This window comes from Vicia villosa, unplaced genomic scaffold (assembly GCF_029867415.1).
Source record: "Vicia villosa cultivar HV-30 ecotype Madison, WI unplaced genomic scaffold, Vvil1.0 ctg.000780F_1_1, whole genome shotgun sequence".
NCBI lineage: Eukaryota > Viridiplantae > Streptophyta > Magnoliopsida > Fabales > Fabaceae > Vicia > Vicia villosa.
The window spans coordinates 93,583-110,053 of NW_026705349.1; the positions used below are offsets into that span (position 1 = coordinate 93,583).

At 29.6% G+C, this 16,471-nt stretch overlaps 1 protein-coding gene across 1 annotated transcript; it reads left to right on the top strand.

The window, feature by feature from the left end:
• The first annotated feature begins 15,742 nt into the window (after positions 1-15,742).
• Positions 15,743-16,456, top strand: LOC131631156 (uncharacterized). Its single transcript, XM_058901930.1, has one exon. It carries the CDS (start codon positions 15,743-15,745, stop codon positions 16,454-16,456), a length of 714 nt encoding a protein of 237 aa, XP_058757913.1.
• The last annotated feature ends 15 nt before the right edge of the window (positions 16,457-16,471 follow it).

The window sequence follows — 16,471 nt, forward strand, 5'->3', positions numbered from 1 at the left end:
ATCTCCATAGCTTTCATACGGTCTTCCAGCTGTTGGTATTTTTCATTATCCGGTTCGTCCCCAGAATGATCATTTTCTTCATTTGAAGAGAGAGAGGGTTTAGCAGAACCCTGGTTGCTTTGATTGTCTTCTTGTTCATCATCACCGACTGTTTCAGGGATCGGTGGCTTTGTGAACTTTTTGACTGGAATTTTGATCTTTCTTCTCAGGTGACTCACACCTACAGATCCTTTGGGCTTCTTTTTCTTCTTGATTATCAGGGCTTTCAGTTCTTGCTGCCCCTTTGCCAGTTCCAGAATTGCCACTTGAACTTGGGCATTCTGTGCTTCGAGATTCTTGATGCTCATTTCGGATTCCATCTCTTCTGACTGAAATAAACAGCGAGAAGATGAGAAATCCATCATGTGAACCTGTTATGAAATGTGTATGACTGGATGCCATGTGTATGCAATGTATGAAATGTATGTGCAATGTATATGAATGCAATGTATGAAATGTATATGCAATGCATGAAGTGAAATGTGTGTGCAATGTTTCAAGGATCTTAGAGTTTAGATTTGTTAAAGAAGAAACAAACGTTAGTTAATCAATTTATTTCTTTTTTCTTCTTTTTTTTTTTTTTGCTTCTTTTTTCTTTTTTCTTTGCCTCATTTGGGCTTACAAGACAGAAATAAAACAAATGATCCTTCAGGTCTCCCGTGGACGCTTTCTCTTTGCCCCCAGGAATGTGTTGATCTGCTGTTCTTCTTGAAGCTGTCCGGTGAGCTCCAATATCCTTCTCTCATAGTCCTGACAGTATGATTTGAAGGTGTCTCTTTCCTCTTTGAGTTGAACCCAAGATTTTTGCAACTCTTCTAGGTCAGTTGGCATGTCCGGGTGTAGAATAACTTGAGGTTCATATCCTTCGACCTCTGGTTCAATAGTCACAGGTAGAACAGCAGGATATGGCATAAGGAGTTTTTGAGCATGAGTGCGGACCCATCTGAGGTAGGGTTCCATAGGAATAGAATTCCATTGCCCCAGAGTTTTGCTTTCTATTCTATAGACACTGCCCCATGCATGTATGAACCTTCGTCGGTGTCTATGAGAATCATTCTCGTAATCAAACACAATGCCATGGATAATCATGTCATGAGGACCGTTGCTCCTTGCATATCCGAATTGGCGTAGAGCTAAAGAGGGATTGTAAGTGATACCTCCTTTGATGCCAAGGAGTGGCACATTAGGGTATTCTCCACAATGATCAATGATAGTAATGTCTCTTTGAAAGAAGTTGTTCCACCGGATATCTGAATGAGACAAAGACATAATCCTGCGAGACCTATGCATTCTTTGTTCATTTCTCAACACTGATCGGGGAAGATGAAATGTAAACCACCTAGCCAGTAGTGGTATACAGCACATGAGAGTTCCTCGTTTCTTCATGGTACGAGTGTGTAGAGAATGTAGAATGTCTCCCAGCAATGTTGGTACCGGGTTACGGATTAGGAAAAGGTTGATGATGTGTATACTTATGAACTGGTCGGGATTAGGGAATAAAACCAACCCATAGATCAAAAGTGCCATAACTTCCTCAAAAGCTGGATAACTTTTGTTTCCCAATTGGACTCGATTTCTGATTTCCGCAGATGTAAAGCAGCAGCAATGACTTCAGGTTTTGGAATCCTTTCTAAACCAGTGAAAGGTAATTGATTTCGAACAGGCAATCCAATTAGTTCAGAGAATTCTTCCAAAGTGGGTACCAACTGGTAATCAGGAAAGGTAAAGCAATGATGTTCAGGGTCAAAGAACTGGAACAGGACCCGTATCATGTCTTCTTCAAATTTTGAGGTAACCAAATGGAGTAGGTGACCATGCTTTTTAGTGAATTGATCATTCCTGGGGAATTCTGACACCAAGTCTTTTAGCTCAGATGGTATCGTTGAGATGTTGATTCGGATGTAATCTTTGGTGGCGGGAGCCATTACCTGCAAAAACAAAGGTAAACTCTTTGATCCTTGAAGTGTTTGGTGCAAAAAATGATATGCTTATGATGCAAACATGTGGCACACAAAAACAAATCAAACAATAGCCTTAGGTTTAAAGGCTTGCATGGAGCTGATAGGTGATACCCTCCCCACTGAAGTTGAGTTGGTTAAAACCTGTCCTAGAATTGGATTTGGGTTCTATGATCCTTGGAAGTAACATCTCAATACGGCGCTCGAGCGGCCGATCAAAATATTCCTCGAGGATAACTAACTTCGATCAATTTCAAAGCTAGCCACTTAATAGGCCACAAGTCAAGTTCAACTAAAAAGGTTCTAAGACAAATTAGTGTTTAATGACACTTCGGAAGCCTAATATACTCCTTGATCGTTTTCAAGGGACATCAGTATAAACCAAAGTATCGCACTAACGATGACTACCAGATCAACCGTATCGGTACATGCCGTACAGTTTCCTTGGTCTAATGTCATATACTTAAGGTATCTCGAGATTCGGGTTAGAATCTTTCACACAAGCAAAATACCCAAGCAAGCCTTTGAAAAATAGAGCAATCAAGTCAAACAATTGAAAACATCGACCTATTCTCTTAAGGTAACCCCTTTTGAAAACATTTTGTTTTTTGAAAGTAACTCCCCAGCAGAGTCGCCAGTTCTGTGGACCTCCGATTTTTTTTAATACCGGGCCATACCTCTGATCTGTAGAGATACGTGAACTGACTCTTTTTTTGTCGCTTAATGCTTTCGCATTTTGAAAATTCACAGAGTCGCCACCGACCTTTTATTTTATCCAATTAAGGAAAGGTTTATAAAAGACACAGAAATAAGACCTTTAAGAAATTTTGGGTAAGGGGGTAGGTTATACAAAGGGAAGGTGTTAGCACCCTTTGTATCCATGGTTATCCATGGGCTCTTAAGTTTGCTTAGCTCACTTGTTTTTCGATCACTTTTCAATTGCTCTGAAATTGCTCATATGTGGTTTCAAATACCTTTGTAAATTGAATTTTGTAATGATCCGTGTGTGGATGTATACAAAATGCTTGTTTATCTTTCGAAAGATGTTTTGAAAAGAACGTTAACTTTGTAATAACCCGTGTTTGGATGTATACAAAGTATTGTCTTTTTTGAAAGTTTTGAAAAATCAACAGTGTATGAGAATTTTGTTTGTTTTGATTTCGAGCAAGCAAACTAGGAGGTCTACCCTGAGTTGTAAGGTCTTCATCCTATTTCCTTTAAAAATCTATCCTTTCACCGGATATAAACGCAAGGTTCGATTTTGTACTCAAAACAGTGGAATTTGACTTTGACTTTGAAAGAAATGAGAAGGGATTACCTTAAGAGGTGCAAGTGTGATTGTGATTGGATTCAGATATTTATCTTTGAAGTTAGTGATCTAACGGTTCAATTTTATCTTTGACATACACGCAGTTTATATTTGCTGGAAATTAAAGTGCGGAAATGTAAAGTGCGGAAAGTAAATCTACGCTATTACATCGATTGTGCAGGAAATGTAAACTAGCCTATTTACATGAATTTAACATCCTATACATTTATCTAGGAATTTTAAATTGCAAGAAAAATAAAAGGCATGTTTTTGGTTTTTTTATGATTGGTTTTAATTATAATTAATGCATGATTAATTAAATTAAAATGAAGAAAAAGATGAAAATATATTTAAACCTAGAAATAAGTTCAAAAATATGTACAAAAATATTTGTCAATTAATTTTAAAACAAAACTAATTTTTTTGGAATTTTTGGAATTGATTTGAAATTGATTTAAGTTAATTAAAACATAATTATGCAAATAATTATACAAATAATTAAAACTTAAAAAAGAAAATTATTCAAAATATGTACAAAATTAGTTTATAATATATAAACAATATTTTATATGAAGAACCATTTTTTTTGGGATTTTTTGATTGGTTAGAATAATTAAAAAGCAAATATATAAATATATACTAATTAATTATGCAAAATATTGAAATTTTGAAGAAAAATAAAATATTTTTATTTCAGAAAATAGTATATTATTTTAGAAGTCTAAAAATATTTTTTGTGTATTTTTTGGATTTTTAAAACTATTTTTAATTAATTTAACAAAGAAATTAAATAAAATAGAAAATAAAATAGAAATAAAGGATACTGATCCTGTGTGGTTGGATTGAGAGTCCATGATAAGGATGGTTTGATCTGGCACGTTGGATTATTCATTAAATGAGATCAGGTGGTCCAGATGGTGAGGCACGTGGTAAAAGCTACACCTGCGAAGCACAGAATCAGAGGACAATTTAAAAAAAAACGCGCGCGTCTGAACCAATGAGGTGGGGACACCTCATCATCTTCAACCTCTCGCCAGGGCCTTTTACAGCGTTTTTATGAAAAAAGCGCTATAGTAAGTGAACCTCAAACCTGCAAAATAGCGAATAGGGGTAAACATGCAAAGAAGTTTGGCGCGATGGTTCCATTCGTTTCGTCTTGTTCATGCGAATCTAATGGTGCTAATCAGAACTTCTAATTTTGCCTAATTTGGAAAGCCCTAAATTTGAAGCTATGAACCCTAAAATGGTAGTTTCGTTTATACATGTCCAAACTTCAATTAAGTTTCCAGAAATGATCTACACCTCAAACCAAACTCAATAGTATGTCTACATCTTGTTAAACATGTGTGAATAACCAGATACGAATTGATTTTAGTTTGAACAAATTTTGACCTGTGTAGCTCGATTCAGTGAGCTTCAAGGCTTGTGATTGATTGAGATAGTTTCAGTGATGTTTAAGGAAGGTATATGAATGCTTAGTTTGTATTGAAATGGACTGAAATTACAAATTCGAATTTGAGTTTTTCTTTGGATTTTTTGAAGTGACTACAAGTGTTATATGCTATGCTATGCTTCTGGTCTTGCCTCCTTTTGTTTGCTGAACTATGATAGCTTATTTATAAGCTATGTGTGCTTAGAATTGAGGCTAACTTGCAGCTAGTTGCCTTTGTTGAAACTTTGCATTTTTTAATATAAAAAAAGCTTGAATTCTTGACCAAGTCATCTTGCCTTCAATGCACCTGCCTTGTCCTTCAATTCTCTGCAGAAAGATGAAGATTCTTTGAGGTGAGTCATGCTTGATTTGTAAGCTACCATTATCCATGCATTTTTCTTTTAATTTTAATCTTAAAGTAAGATAAAATCATGCAAAAAATGGATAAAAAAGGTATGGGCTTAGTCTTGGTCGTGGGAGGCCCATAGTAACATGGAAATGATGTTTGAATGCTGAAAACTTGGCCCCATTTGGAAAAAACACATTTTTGAGCAATGTTGATTTCATGCATTTTCCCAAAATTTAGCCAACTTCAACAAGGTGTAAATCCTTCAATTTTTGTCATATGAAGGAGATCTTGCACTTTTTGGAAACCTCAAAGAGTCCTCTAACCAATGCCTTTGGTCTCATGTCAAAATGATTTTTGAAGCTCCTTGTGTGTCCTTTTGAAAAAAGTGTCTTTTTGTTGACTTTGAAAATGACCTGTAATGTCTTTGGTCATATTTTTCAAATGGTGAATCCAATTACCATGGGATCAATGGCATTTGAAAGATAATTGAATTTCCTTCAAAACAAGCCTTGGTTTGAATTTTTTGGATGAAGGATGGGAGAGTTATGATCAGTCAAAGTTGAGTTGACTTTTCAGGCAAAAACCCTAATTTTGAATCTTAGGGTTTTGTTGATTTTTGATCTTTCCTTGATGAATTATGATCATCCAATGATCAAATGATGAATCCTTTGACAAAATATGGACTTTGACAAAAAATTTCATTTTTGACTGTCTGTTGACTTTTTTGGTCAAACGGGTCGTCTGTTGACTGTTTGAGCTGCTGACGGTGCGTCTGAGTGAATTGAAGTTTGAAAATTTGTATGATGGTACTTTGAGATATATGGATGTGTATGAAATCCATTTGAGCTCTCAAAAACTTGTTGCTCCTGTAAAAACAAGAAAAACCTTGATTAGGGACTGTTTGTGTAGGAGACAGTTAAGCGTACCTGATTTTTGTGCAGTGTTGAGTATCTGCTAATCGCGTGATATTCAGAAGACTTCTTGAACAAAAACCTTGGAATTTTGAATTGTGAAAGATTGATTTGATTGATGGTACAAAACACTGAGAATTGTGCTGCCAGCAGTTTGGCTGTCGACTGACTGTTCAGGTATTGACGTAGCAGTTAGAGTGAAAAATCAACAGTCAAAGTTAATTTTCTTTTTTGTTGTTGTTTTTTGTTTTTGTTTTATGTGAAAAATGAAAGTTTATTTACATGACTTGTTAGAAAAACACAGACATAATAAATAACTAATATTTACGGCATGCGGGCAAAATTACCGATAATAACCCTGAAAATCATTTAATGCACAAAAATAGGAATATTTGACTGGCAGAAAACACACAAAATATTATCTTAGTAATTAAGCAATATTATGACAAATAGTACAACATTTAATACTGACAGTACAAATATTACATACTATATTGAACAGTACGACGAATAAACGGTACATTTAAGAAATAAGAAATACTGCAAATTTTAAGAATGACGATTAATGACCCATGCTATGAACAATAACATGTAGATGATTGGGAGCATAACCATTGCAGGTCCACACTCCTCAGGACTATGCAGGCAGAAGAAAGTCATGATCACCGTAGCAATGGTGATGACTGTAAGAAACAGTGTCTCTATCCACTTTGCCATTCTTGTCAGGGAAGGAGAGAAAGGATGGATTATGAAGATAGGAATTTGAAAGATGAATTGGAATTTGATGTGAGATTTTATGAAAGAAAATGAGAGGTATTTATAGAATGGAAAGAAGGAAAGAGACGTTGGGGAATGATGTGATTCCGTACAAAAGGAAAATTTGAGTGGAAGTAAGATTTGAAAGAAAGTGTATGATAGTGTTGGAAAAAGGAGAGATTTGATTTTTGAAAAAAGAGATTTGAAAAGATTTTTGCAAATAATGGAATATAATACAAAAATTAGTGGGAAACAAAAGATAATAATAATCTACTTGTTACCCAACAGTCTGAGTTTCCTGATTCTGCGCCTGCAAAAAGATTTAACTCTGTACCAATTGTGTCAGTACTATTTATCTGTAAATAAATAAATAGCATGTGTGAAGTAATAAACAGTATTTGGAGTTTGCGTAAGAATAAATTCAACTGCAAGCCAAATTACTGTATAAGAAAGATTCTAAAAACTAAGTATTTCATATGTCAGGATATTTGTTGAAATAAAAATCCATGATTATATGAGACCCTTAATTTTCAGATTGGAGTTTTCTTGAAAAATATGTGGGCAAATTTTGGGGTATAACAAGAGGCATACGCAATAGAAAACATTTAGAACTCAGCCTCACAGAACAATAGAGAGAAATAAACTCTCACAAACAAAACCTCCAATCTTGGTTTAATGATCGACAAGCGAGTTAATGACCTTTAACCTGCTTGTCTCATTGTATCAATATTGTCCTTTTTCATCAACGACCTTGTCTTCTTCGGCTGTTATAGTCATTCCAGAAATACTGATAAAAAAAATTCAAATTTATATTATAATTTTTCTTATTTTTATTTTGAAGATATACAATAAAATTTAAATTTAACAATTGATACAATTAATCTGTGACAATCAAACATTTATCTCGTGATTCAAGTTAATATGAACATTGAAGTGACATATAAAGAACACAAAATTGTAAATAACAATTTGTCTTTTTAGAATTATTTTTTATTTATAATAACATTGCTTTTTGACAAAAAGAAGAAAATATGCAAAAAAAAAATTAATATTACATAAATTGTGTGGATATTATTGAAAGGTGACTCGATTATTATTTTAATACACAAATATTTATGTTTTATATTTAAATTCGAATTTATTCTAGAAGAATATAAATATTAGGAGAAGAAATAGTTTATGTATCTTAGATCCAACAAATATAAGATGTTTTATTTTGTAAGGGTGACAAAACAGGTCCAACTTGTTGTTGGGCATTTCTGTTTTATCTGTACTTTTGTGTGGGGAAGCTCAAAGTTTTAGGCCTTCACTCTCTAGTGTGATCGCTCCGCCCCGCTCTATTTTTTATGCAGACTTTTGCGGGCACATGCATTAACATAATTTTTGTATTTTTAGGCTTACAAAGTACAGTGTCTGCGGGCTTAACCCGTCTAGCCCTAACTTTTTGCGGGACGAGTCAAAGTTTTTGGCTCACACCCTTAACGATGACCGCCCCGTTCCGCCTGCCCCATTTTTTGTGGGCTTTTGCAGGTAGGCCCTAAACGGGACAAGCATGCTCGTTTGCCACCCCTAATATTTTGTACTTCCCTTGTCCCAAATTATAAGTCACTTTGCCAAAAATAATATCCCAAATTATAAGTCACTTTACAATCCCAATACATCATTAATAACTTTTTGCCTAATATACTCTCTACTATTTATTTCTCTTTCTTATTTCTATTATTTTAATTTCGTTTTCCAATGTAATCTATCATATAAGAAAATTCATTGTTCTGAAAAAGACATTAATGCCCTTATTGCTTCTAAGCTTGACAAGTGGATGTCTTCTCCATCTAGATTTCAATTGTTTTGTTCTATACTCATTTCTAATTGTTTTGCTTCTAAATTTTTGATCAACTCATAAACTGACTTTTTGGTTTTGATCTTGGTTACCACATCCCTTTTTCCAACTTAACACTCTTCCTTTCAAATCACTAATTTCTTGGTTACAACTTCTACTTCTATTTTTGATTTTGGAGAATAAAGTTAGATTTCCTCTTTTTGTTGTAGGTGTATATATTTCTTTTGATTTTGGAGCATACACTTAGATTTCTATTATCTTGCTTACTGGCTCTAAAATTATATTATATTTATATGAATTAATTAATCTATGTATTAATCATATAATATTTTTTTTGTGATAATGAAAGATATTATTTTACAACATTAATATAAAATATTCTTTTTCTTACAACATTAAATATTTTAATATTATTTTTTATTCATAATATTTTTTATTAAGTTTTTTTAATTACAACATTTTAGAATAAGAAAGTATTTTATTATGTTTTTTAATGGTGGAATTTGATAATCTATCATATAAGAAAATTCATTGTTCTAGAAAAGACATTAATGCCCTTATTGTTTCTAAGCTTGACAAATAGATGTCTTCTCCATCTAGATTTCAATTGTTTTGTTCTCTATTCATTTCTTATTGTTTTGCTTCTAAACTTTTGATCAACTCATAAAGTGACTTTTTGGTTTTGGTCTTAATAACCACATCCATTTTTTCAACTTCACACTCTTCCTTTCAAATCACTACTTTTTTGGTTACAACTTCTATTTCTTTTTTATTTTATTTTGGGGAATCAAGTTAGATTTCCTTTTTTTGTTGTAGGTGTATATAAAACGTAGATCTCCTCTTTTCTTTTGATTTTGGAGCATAAAGTTAAATTTCTATTATCTTGCTTATTGGCTCTAAAATTATATTATATTCATATTAATTAATTAATCTATGTATTAATCATATAATATTTTTTTTTTGTGATAATGAAAGATATTATGAGCTGGATTAGTCATTAATATAAAATATTATTTTTCTTACAACATTAAATATTTAAATATTATTTTTTATTCATGATGTTTTTTATTAAGTTTTTTTAATTACAACATTTTAGGATAAGAAAGTATTTTATTATGTTTTTAATGGTGAAATTTGATAATATGATGGGTAAGGAAGTATAGGACGGCGTGTTAGAAAATAGTGGGTTTGTGTGTGACAGTGTGAGAGAAGTTTGTTAAATAAATTTTTTTATCACAATGTAAGACAAAACATGTATGATACATTATTTCTAATGTAGTAAAAAAACAAAATAATATTTATACACGGGCAAAAATACATTTGTGTTTAAAATATTTTTAAATACGACAACAACTTTATTATTGATTCAAATATTTTTATAAATAATTTCAAAACAAAAATAATATTTATAAACGGGGAAAAACATATTGTTTATTAAAATATTTTCATATACAAAAATTTATTATTGTTATAAGCCGTAACAACTTTACTATTGATTCAAATATTGAATAATTTTTCACACTTAAAAACATTTATCTTTGCATATTAACGGAAACCTGAAGTTACTGATCACAATATTGCATATTAACGGAAACCTGAAGTTATTGATTATCTGTATTAAATATTAACGGAAATATGAAGTTACTGATCACAATATTGAATATTAACGGAAACTTAAAATTACTGATTAAAATATTGAATATTAACGGAAACATGAAGTTACTGATCAAAATATTGAATATTAACGGAAACATGAAGTTACTGATAATAATATTGCATATTAACGGGAACCTGAAATTATTGATCACAATATTGCATATTAATGGGAACCTAAAGTTACTGATTATTTGTATTGAATATTAACGGGAACATAAAGTTACTGATCACAATATTGAATTTTAATGGGAACTTGAAGTTACTGATTAAAATATTGAATATTAACGGGAACATGAAGTTACTGATCAAATAGTGAATACTAACGGGAACATGAAGTTACTGATCACAATATTGCATATTAACGGGAACATGAAGTAACTGATTATTTGTATTGAATATTAACATGAACATGAAGTTACTGATTATTTGTATTGAATATTAACGGGAACATGAAATTACTGATCACAATGGAACCTGAAGTTACTGATTAAAATATTGAATATTAAAGGAAACATGAAGTTACTGATCAAAATAGTGAATATTAACGGTGACATGAAGTTACTGATCACAATATTGAATATTAGCGGGAACCTGAAGTTACTAATTAAATATTGAGTATTAACAGGAACATGAAGTTACTGATCACACAATATTGAATATTAACGGGAACCTGAAGTTACTGATTCAAATATTGAATATTAACGGGAACATGAAGTTACTGATCACAATATTGAATATTAACGGGAACCTGAACTTACTGATCACAATATTGAATATTAACGGGAACATTAAGATATTTATCAAAATATTGAATGTTAACGGTGACATGAAATTACTGATTAAAATGTTAATTACTTTTTATATACATTTTTTCTATTAAAAAAATACATCTGAAACAACTGCGCGTTCCGTACCCGAACCCGTGCGAACGCACGGGTTTGTTACTAGTTATTGAATTACACTTTTGTAAAGTCATACATCATTTTATTTTTCCATAAAATAATAATTGTATTTTTTTAATTCGTGTGAAATGGTCAAAACGTCTTATTTTTTCATATTTATAAGCAAATATTCTCTTTTTAGGTTCATTGAGTGATATGCTCGCCTCTATGAATATGTCATTGCCACCATATAGTCAAAAGATCCAAAATAAGTGTCTTTCTAGCCAAAGAAAGTTGTCTCAAAATAATAGTCTCTTTATTTTTCCAATGCAATATTAATTAATTTTTATCAACTTTACCCTTAATAATTATTGTCTACATCCTTTTCAAGTTATGACAATATAAAACAACCAATAGTAATTAAAGCAATAGTAATTAAAGGTGATTTTGTAAAAATATTACTGACTCAATCATTACTTTTCTTAATCAATGTATAACAATCTTAAAAAAAAATTATTTTGAGACGGCAAAAAAATATTATTTATTCCTCAATTTTTTTAATTTGTGCGTAAAAATATGTGTTTATCATTATGTAATTCATAATTATGATAAGTTTGCGCGAAGACATTTCTTCATTTTGGAGATATTTTAGATTGAATTGACCATACAAATGTGTTGTCTTTTGTCAATGTCAAATTGACCATCAAGATGTGTTGTCTTTTGTCAAATGTCAAATTTAAAGTTCACATCTTTCGTAAGGAATAAAGTTCCCACAATTATAAAAATTGATTTTGCATTAATTTAATGATAGATAAATTTAATAATTATGATTGATTATGGATGACCCACTAATAAATATTTATATTTCTCTCCTAACATATATTTCTAATTACACCCCAATATCTATAACAAATAATAAATTAGACTTCAATATTAATAACAAATTATAATTTTATATATATATATATATATATATATATATATATATTTATATATATATATATATATATATATATATATATATATATATATATATATATATATATATATATATATATATATATATATATATATATATATATATATATTGGCACTTATAAAGTGTATTGGTTGGGTTTTCTAGCTTGGCTTGATTGAATATATTGGCAGTTAACTAACCATAAATGATCATGGAGTTAGAAATTCAACTCTGCATATATTTTAAATTTTTTTCTCACTTTAAAAATAGAGTAATAATTATTAAAATAAAATAAAATAAAATATTATATTATATTAACTGAAAAATGTTTGAGAATTAAATCATATTTTAACCGACACTACTGCCATTTACTTTATATTATTACTACTATATTATATAAATTAATTTTAAATATATCATATGTAAAATATAAAATAATTAAAACAACTTGTTAGGTTCTATTATAAGTTTATTATAGCTTTTTTCTTTACCCACCTCCCTATGGCGGTCACCCTCCGCGAAAACCCCACTTTACCCCTGCTTTGAAAATGTATTTTCGAAAAAAAAATTTTGAAATTTTTCGAGACTTCGGAAGTGTATTTCCGAAAAAATCCCAAAAATTGGGATTTTGATTAATTCGGAGATGCATCTCCGAAAAAACAAAAAAAAAACTAAAAATTCCAAAAATTAATTTTAGGATATTAATTAATTCTTATATATATCTCTATTCTGATTCATATTTTAAAATTTAAAATAATTTTAATTAAAAAAATTAAAATAATTTCACTTACAAAATGAGTTATAATTTTTTATTTACATTAAAAAATGAGTTTTTAAATTTATATATTTATATATTTATATAATAATTATAATAATTATTATACATTTATAAAAATTATTATATATTTATATATTTATATAATAATTTTTATATATTAACTATAAATATATTTATATATTTATATAATAATTATAAAAATTAAAAAAATGAGCGTTTTAATATATAATAATTATTATATATTTATATATTTATGTAATAATTATTATATATTTATATATTATATATTTATATATTATATATTTATATATTATATATTTATATATTTCACTTACAAAATTAATAATTACTATTATATATTTATATATTTCTATTCTGATTCATAATTAAAAATGAGTTATAATTTTTTATTTAGTTTAAAAACATTAAAAAAAGATTTTGTCTTAATTTTATTTAAAGAATAAATTTTATATTTAATTCTATATAATTCAAAATTTACTTATGAAATTAAAATGTTTTTGATTTATATAAGTTAGTAAAATAATTTTTAACTTTAAAATTGTTTAGGAAATTTTAATTCACCTTGATTATATTGATTCACCTTCATTTTATTGATTCACCTTCATTTTATTGATTCACCTTGATTTTATACCTATTAATTGTATTGATTCACCTTGATTTTAATTGTTTAATAATTATTGAATTATTTCGGGAGTGTATATCCGAAACATTCCAAGACCAATTTGGTCTTGGAATATTTCGGATATGCGTCTCCGAAGACACCTCTCTCCCAAAAAGGGGTGTTTTCGGAAATGCATCTCCGAAAACCCAAAAAAGGGGTGTTTTCGGAAATGCATCTCCGAAAACACATTTTTTTCGTGTTTTCGGAAGTGTATTTCCAAAATAAGCCCTTTTTTTTTCAATAAAAGTACGTTTTCGAAAATGAACTTTCGAAACAAGGGGTATTTTGGTAAATTCACCAGAGGTGACTAAGAAGGTTAGGAGGTGGGAAAAGAAATTATATATAGAACATTCGGTAAAATAAATGAGAAGAACATTTTTGCAAAATAAATGAGAAGTACCATGGATACTGCATAAAGCACCAGAAATCCACAAGGGATCAATTTACTATTATTTACAGTATTTATATTAATGAAAATTGGTTTTGTTTTCCTTATTTTTGTGACTTTTTTTAGCCATAGATCAAATATAGGAAAATGAAGAGCAAAATACTCTTTAGAAAAATTGTTTTAAGTTTAATATTAAACTTAAAACAATTCCTAAAAAGATATAAAACAAACAAATTCTTATAGCTTTTAAGTTTTCGAAAACAGCAAAGAGTTTTAGAAAAGGCTATCAAACAACCCTTTAGTTTTTAGTTTTCATATAATTTATTACTTTTTTATTAAATAAATTATTAAATATATTTTTAGGTGTTTATGTAAAAACTATGAAGTAATTAAAGTAATATAGTGGTCTTTTATTTAAAATGAAAAAATTGGTTTAACTTACAATTAATAAATAATTTTTAGTTCACTATGATAAACTAATAAATTTAATTTACCATGTTAAGCTCCCATATATATATATATATATATATATATATATATATATATATATATATATATATATATATATATATATATATATATATATATATATATATATATATATATATATATATATATATATATATATATATATATATATATATATATATATATATATATATATATATATATATATAACACCTGAAAGAGACATTCATTTAGAAATCTCAAAATAATATAGTATTTTCTAGTAAGTTTGTGGCAAGAAATAACGTGGAAGATATGAGCATCCTCTTAGTTAGAAAATGATATATTGTTTGGTATGTGGGTAACTCTTGTGCGTCTCGGCCTGAATCAAGAATTCTATCCTACTTTTGAGCCAACAGCAGCTTGAGGGTCGGCATTCTCACTTTGGTGTGTTGTTGTTCCGTCAGAGATTGGTGTCATTTTCCGATGGTCCTTTAATAGGGGTTCTAGCTTTCACTACAAAAACATGCTCTCTTGTCAGGGATAAAGGCTAGGGATTAAACCCCTTCAAAAAATAATACATTGCTTGGGATAAATCAATTGATAAATCGTTGACATATCAAATAATTTTTTATTGATATTAAATTTTATGGACATGATCTATATGATGTTAACTTTCAATTTAACGGTGGATTTTGTTATACGAATATGTGATAAAGAGTTATCAGATGTGTTATGTTACTAAATTTGACACCTTGGTGTCATTTGATCCTATCCCATATAGGGATAGGATCAAATGACACAAATGTGTCAAAGTTTAATTTAACACCAAATCTCAACTGTTAAGAGAATTGATCAAACGGCCATATCACATGAAATAAAATATTATATATATATATATATATATATATATATATATATATATATATATATATATATATATATATATATATATATATATATATATATATATATATATATATATATATATATATAGTCTATTTTTTTCCTAAAAAATAGGCTATTTATATGACCGCTTGATCGAGTACTATTAACGGTTGAGATTTGGTGTCAAATTAAATTTTGACACATTAGTGTCATTTGTTTTTCAATGCAACCGAAGCAAAAATTTTGGCTTTATAAAGAAAACAACATGAAATTTGTGAAAATTAAATTATTAATACTTAGTCTCTGTATATAATTTGTGGATACAATTTATTCTTTTTTTTCTTGAGTTTTGTTTTAGGTTTAATGAGGAGATTTGTTAATCTAATTGATTTTGTTGTTATTGTTAATCAGAGTTGAAAAGTTGAATTGGTTTTGTTATTTTTGTTAATGAGGAGATTAGTTTTAGGTTAATGAGGAGATTTTTGGTTCAATCAGAATCAGAACCACCGCATGATGTGGTTAATGAGTTTAACCCAAATGAAATTGTGCGTGATCCAGGTCGTAGGAAACAAATTAATGAGTATGCTCTGGATATTCAAGACCAAGTGAGGATGGCATATATATTGAAGGGTCCAATGCAACCAGATATGCCAAGCTTTACTCGTACTCCATTTGGAAGTATTAACAGAGCATCTAGTAAATTATGGTACAAGAATTATACATGGTTAGAATACAATGAGATTAAGGATGCAACTTATTGTTTTTATTGTTTTCTATTTAAGAAACCCGGGAGGACCGAGCACTTTGGTTTTGAAGTCTTTACTAAAAACGGATATAAAGATTGGAAGCATGCATCACAAGGCTTTAAAGATCATGTTGGTAGTCATAATAGTTTGCACAACTCATGTGTCAAGCATTGCGATGATTATAATAATCAAAGACAAAGTGTGGCTAGTAAGTTTTCTAAAGCAACCAAGGAATCAGAAGAATTATATAAGATTCATTTGACTTGTTCTGTAGACTGTTCAAGATATCTCATTGCACAAGGCTTGGCTTTTCGTGGCCATGATGAATCCGCTATTTCTCTAAATAAGGGCAATTTTAGAGAGATAGTAGAATGGGTAAAAGCTAAGGATGAACAAGTGAGCGATGCTCTTGATCGTGGTGGAAAAAATGCACAATGATTTCCAGTGACATTC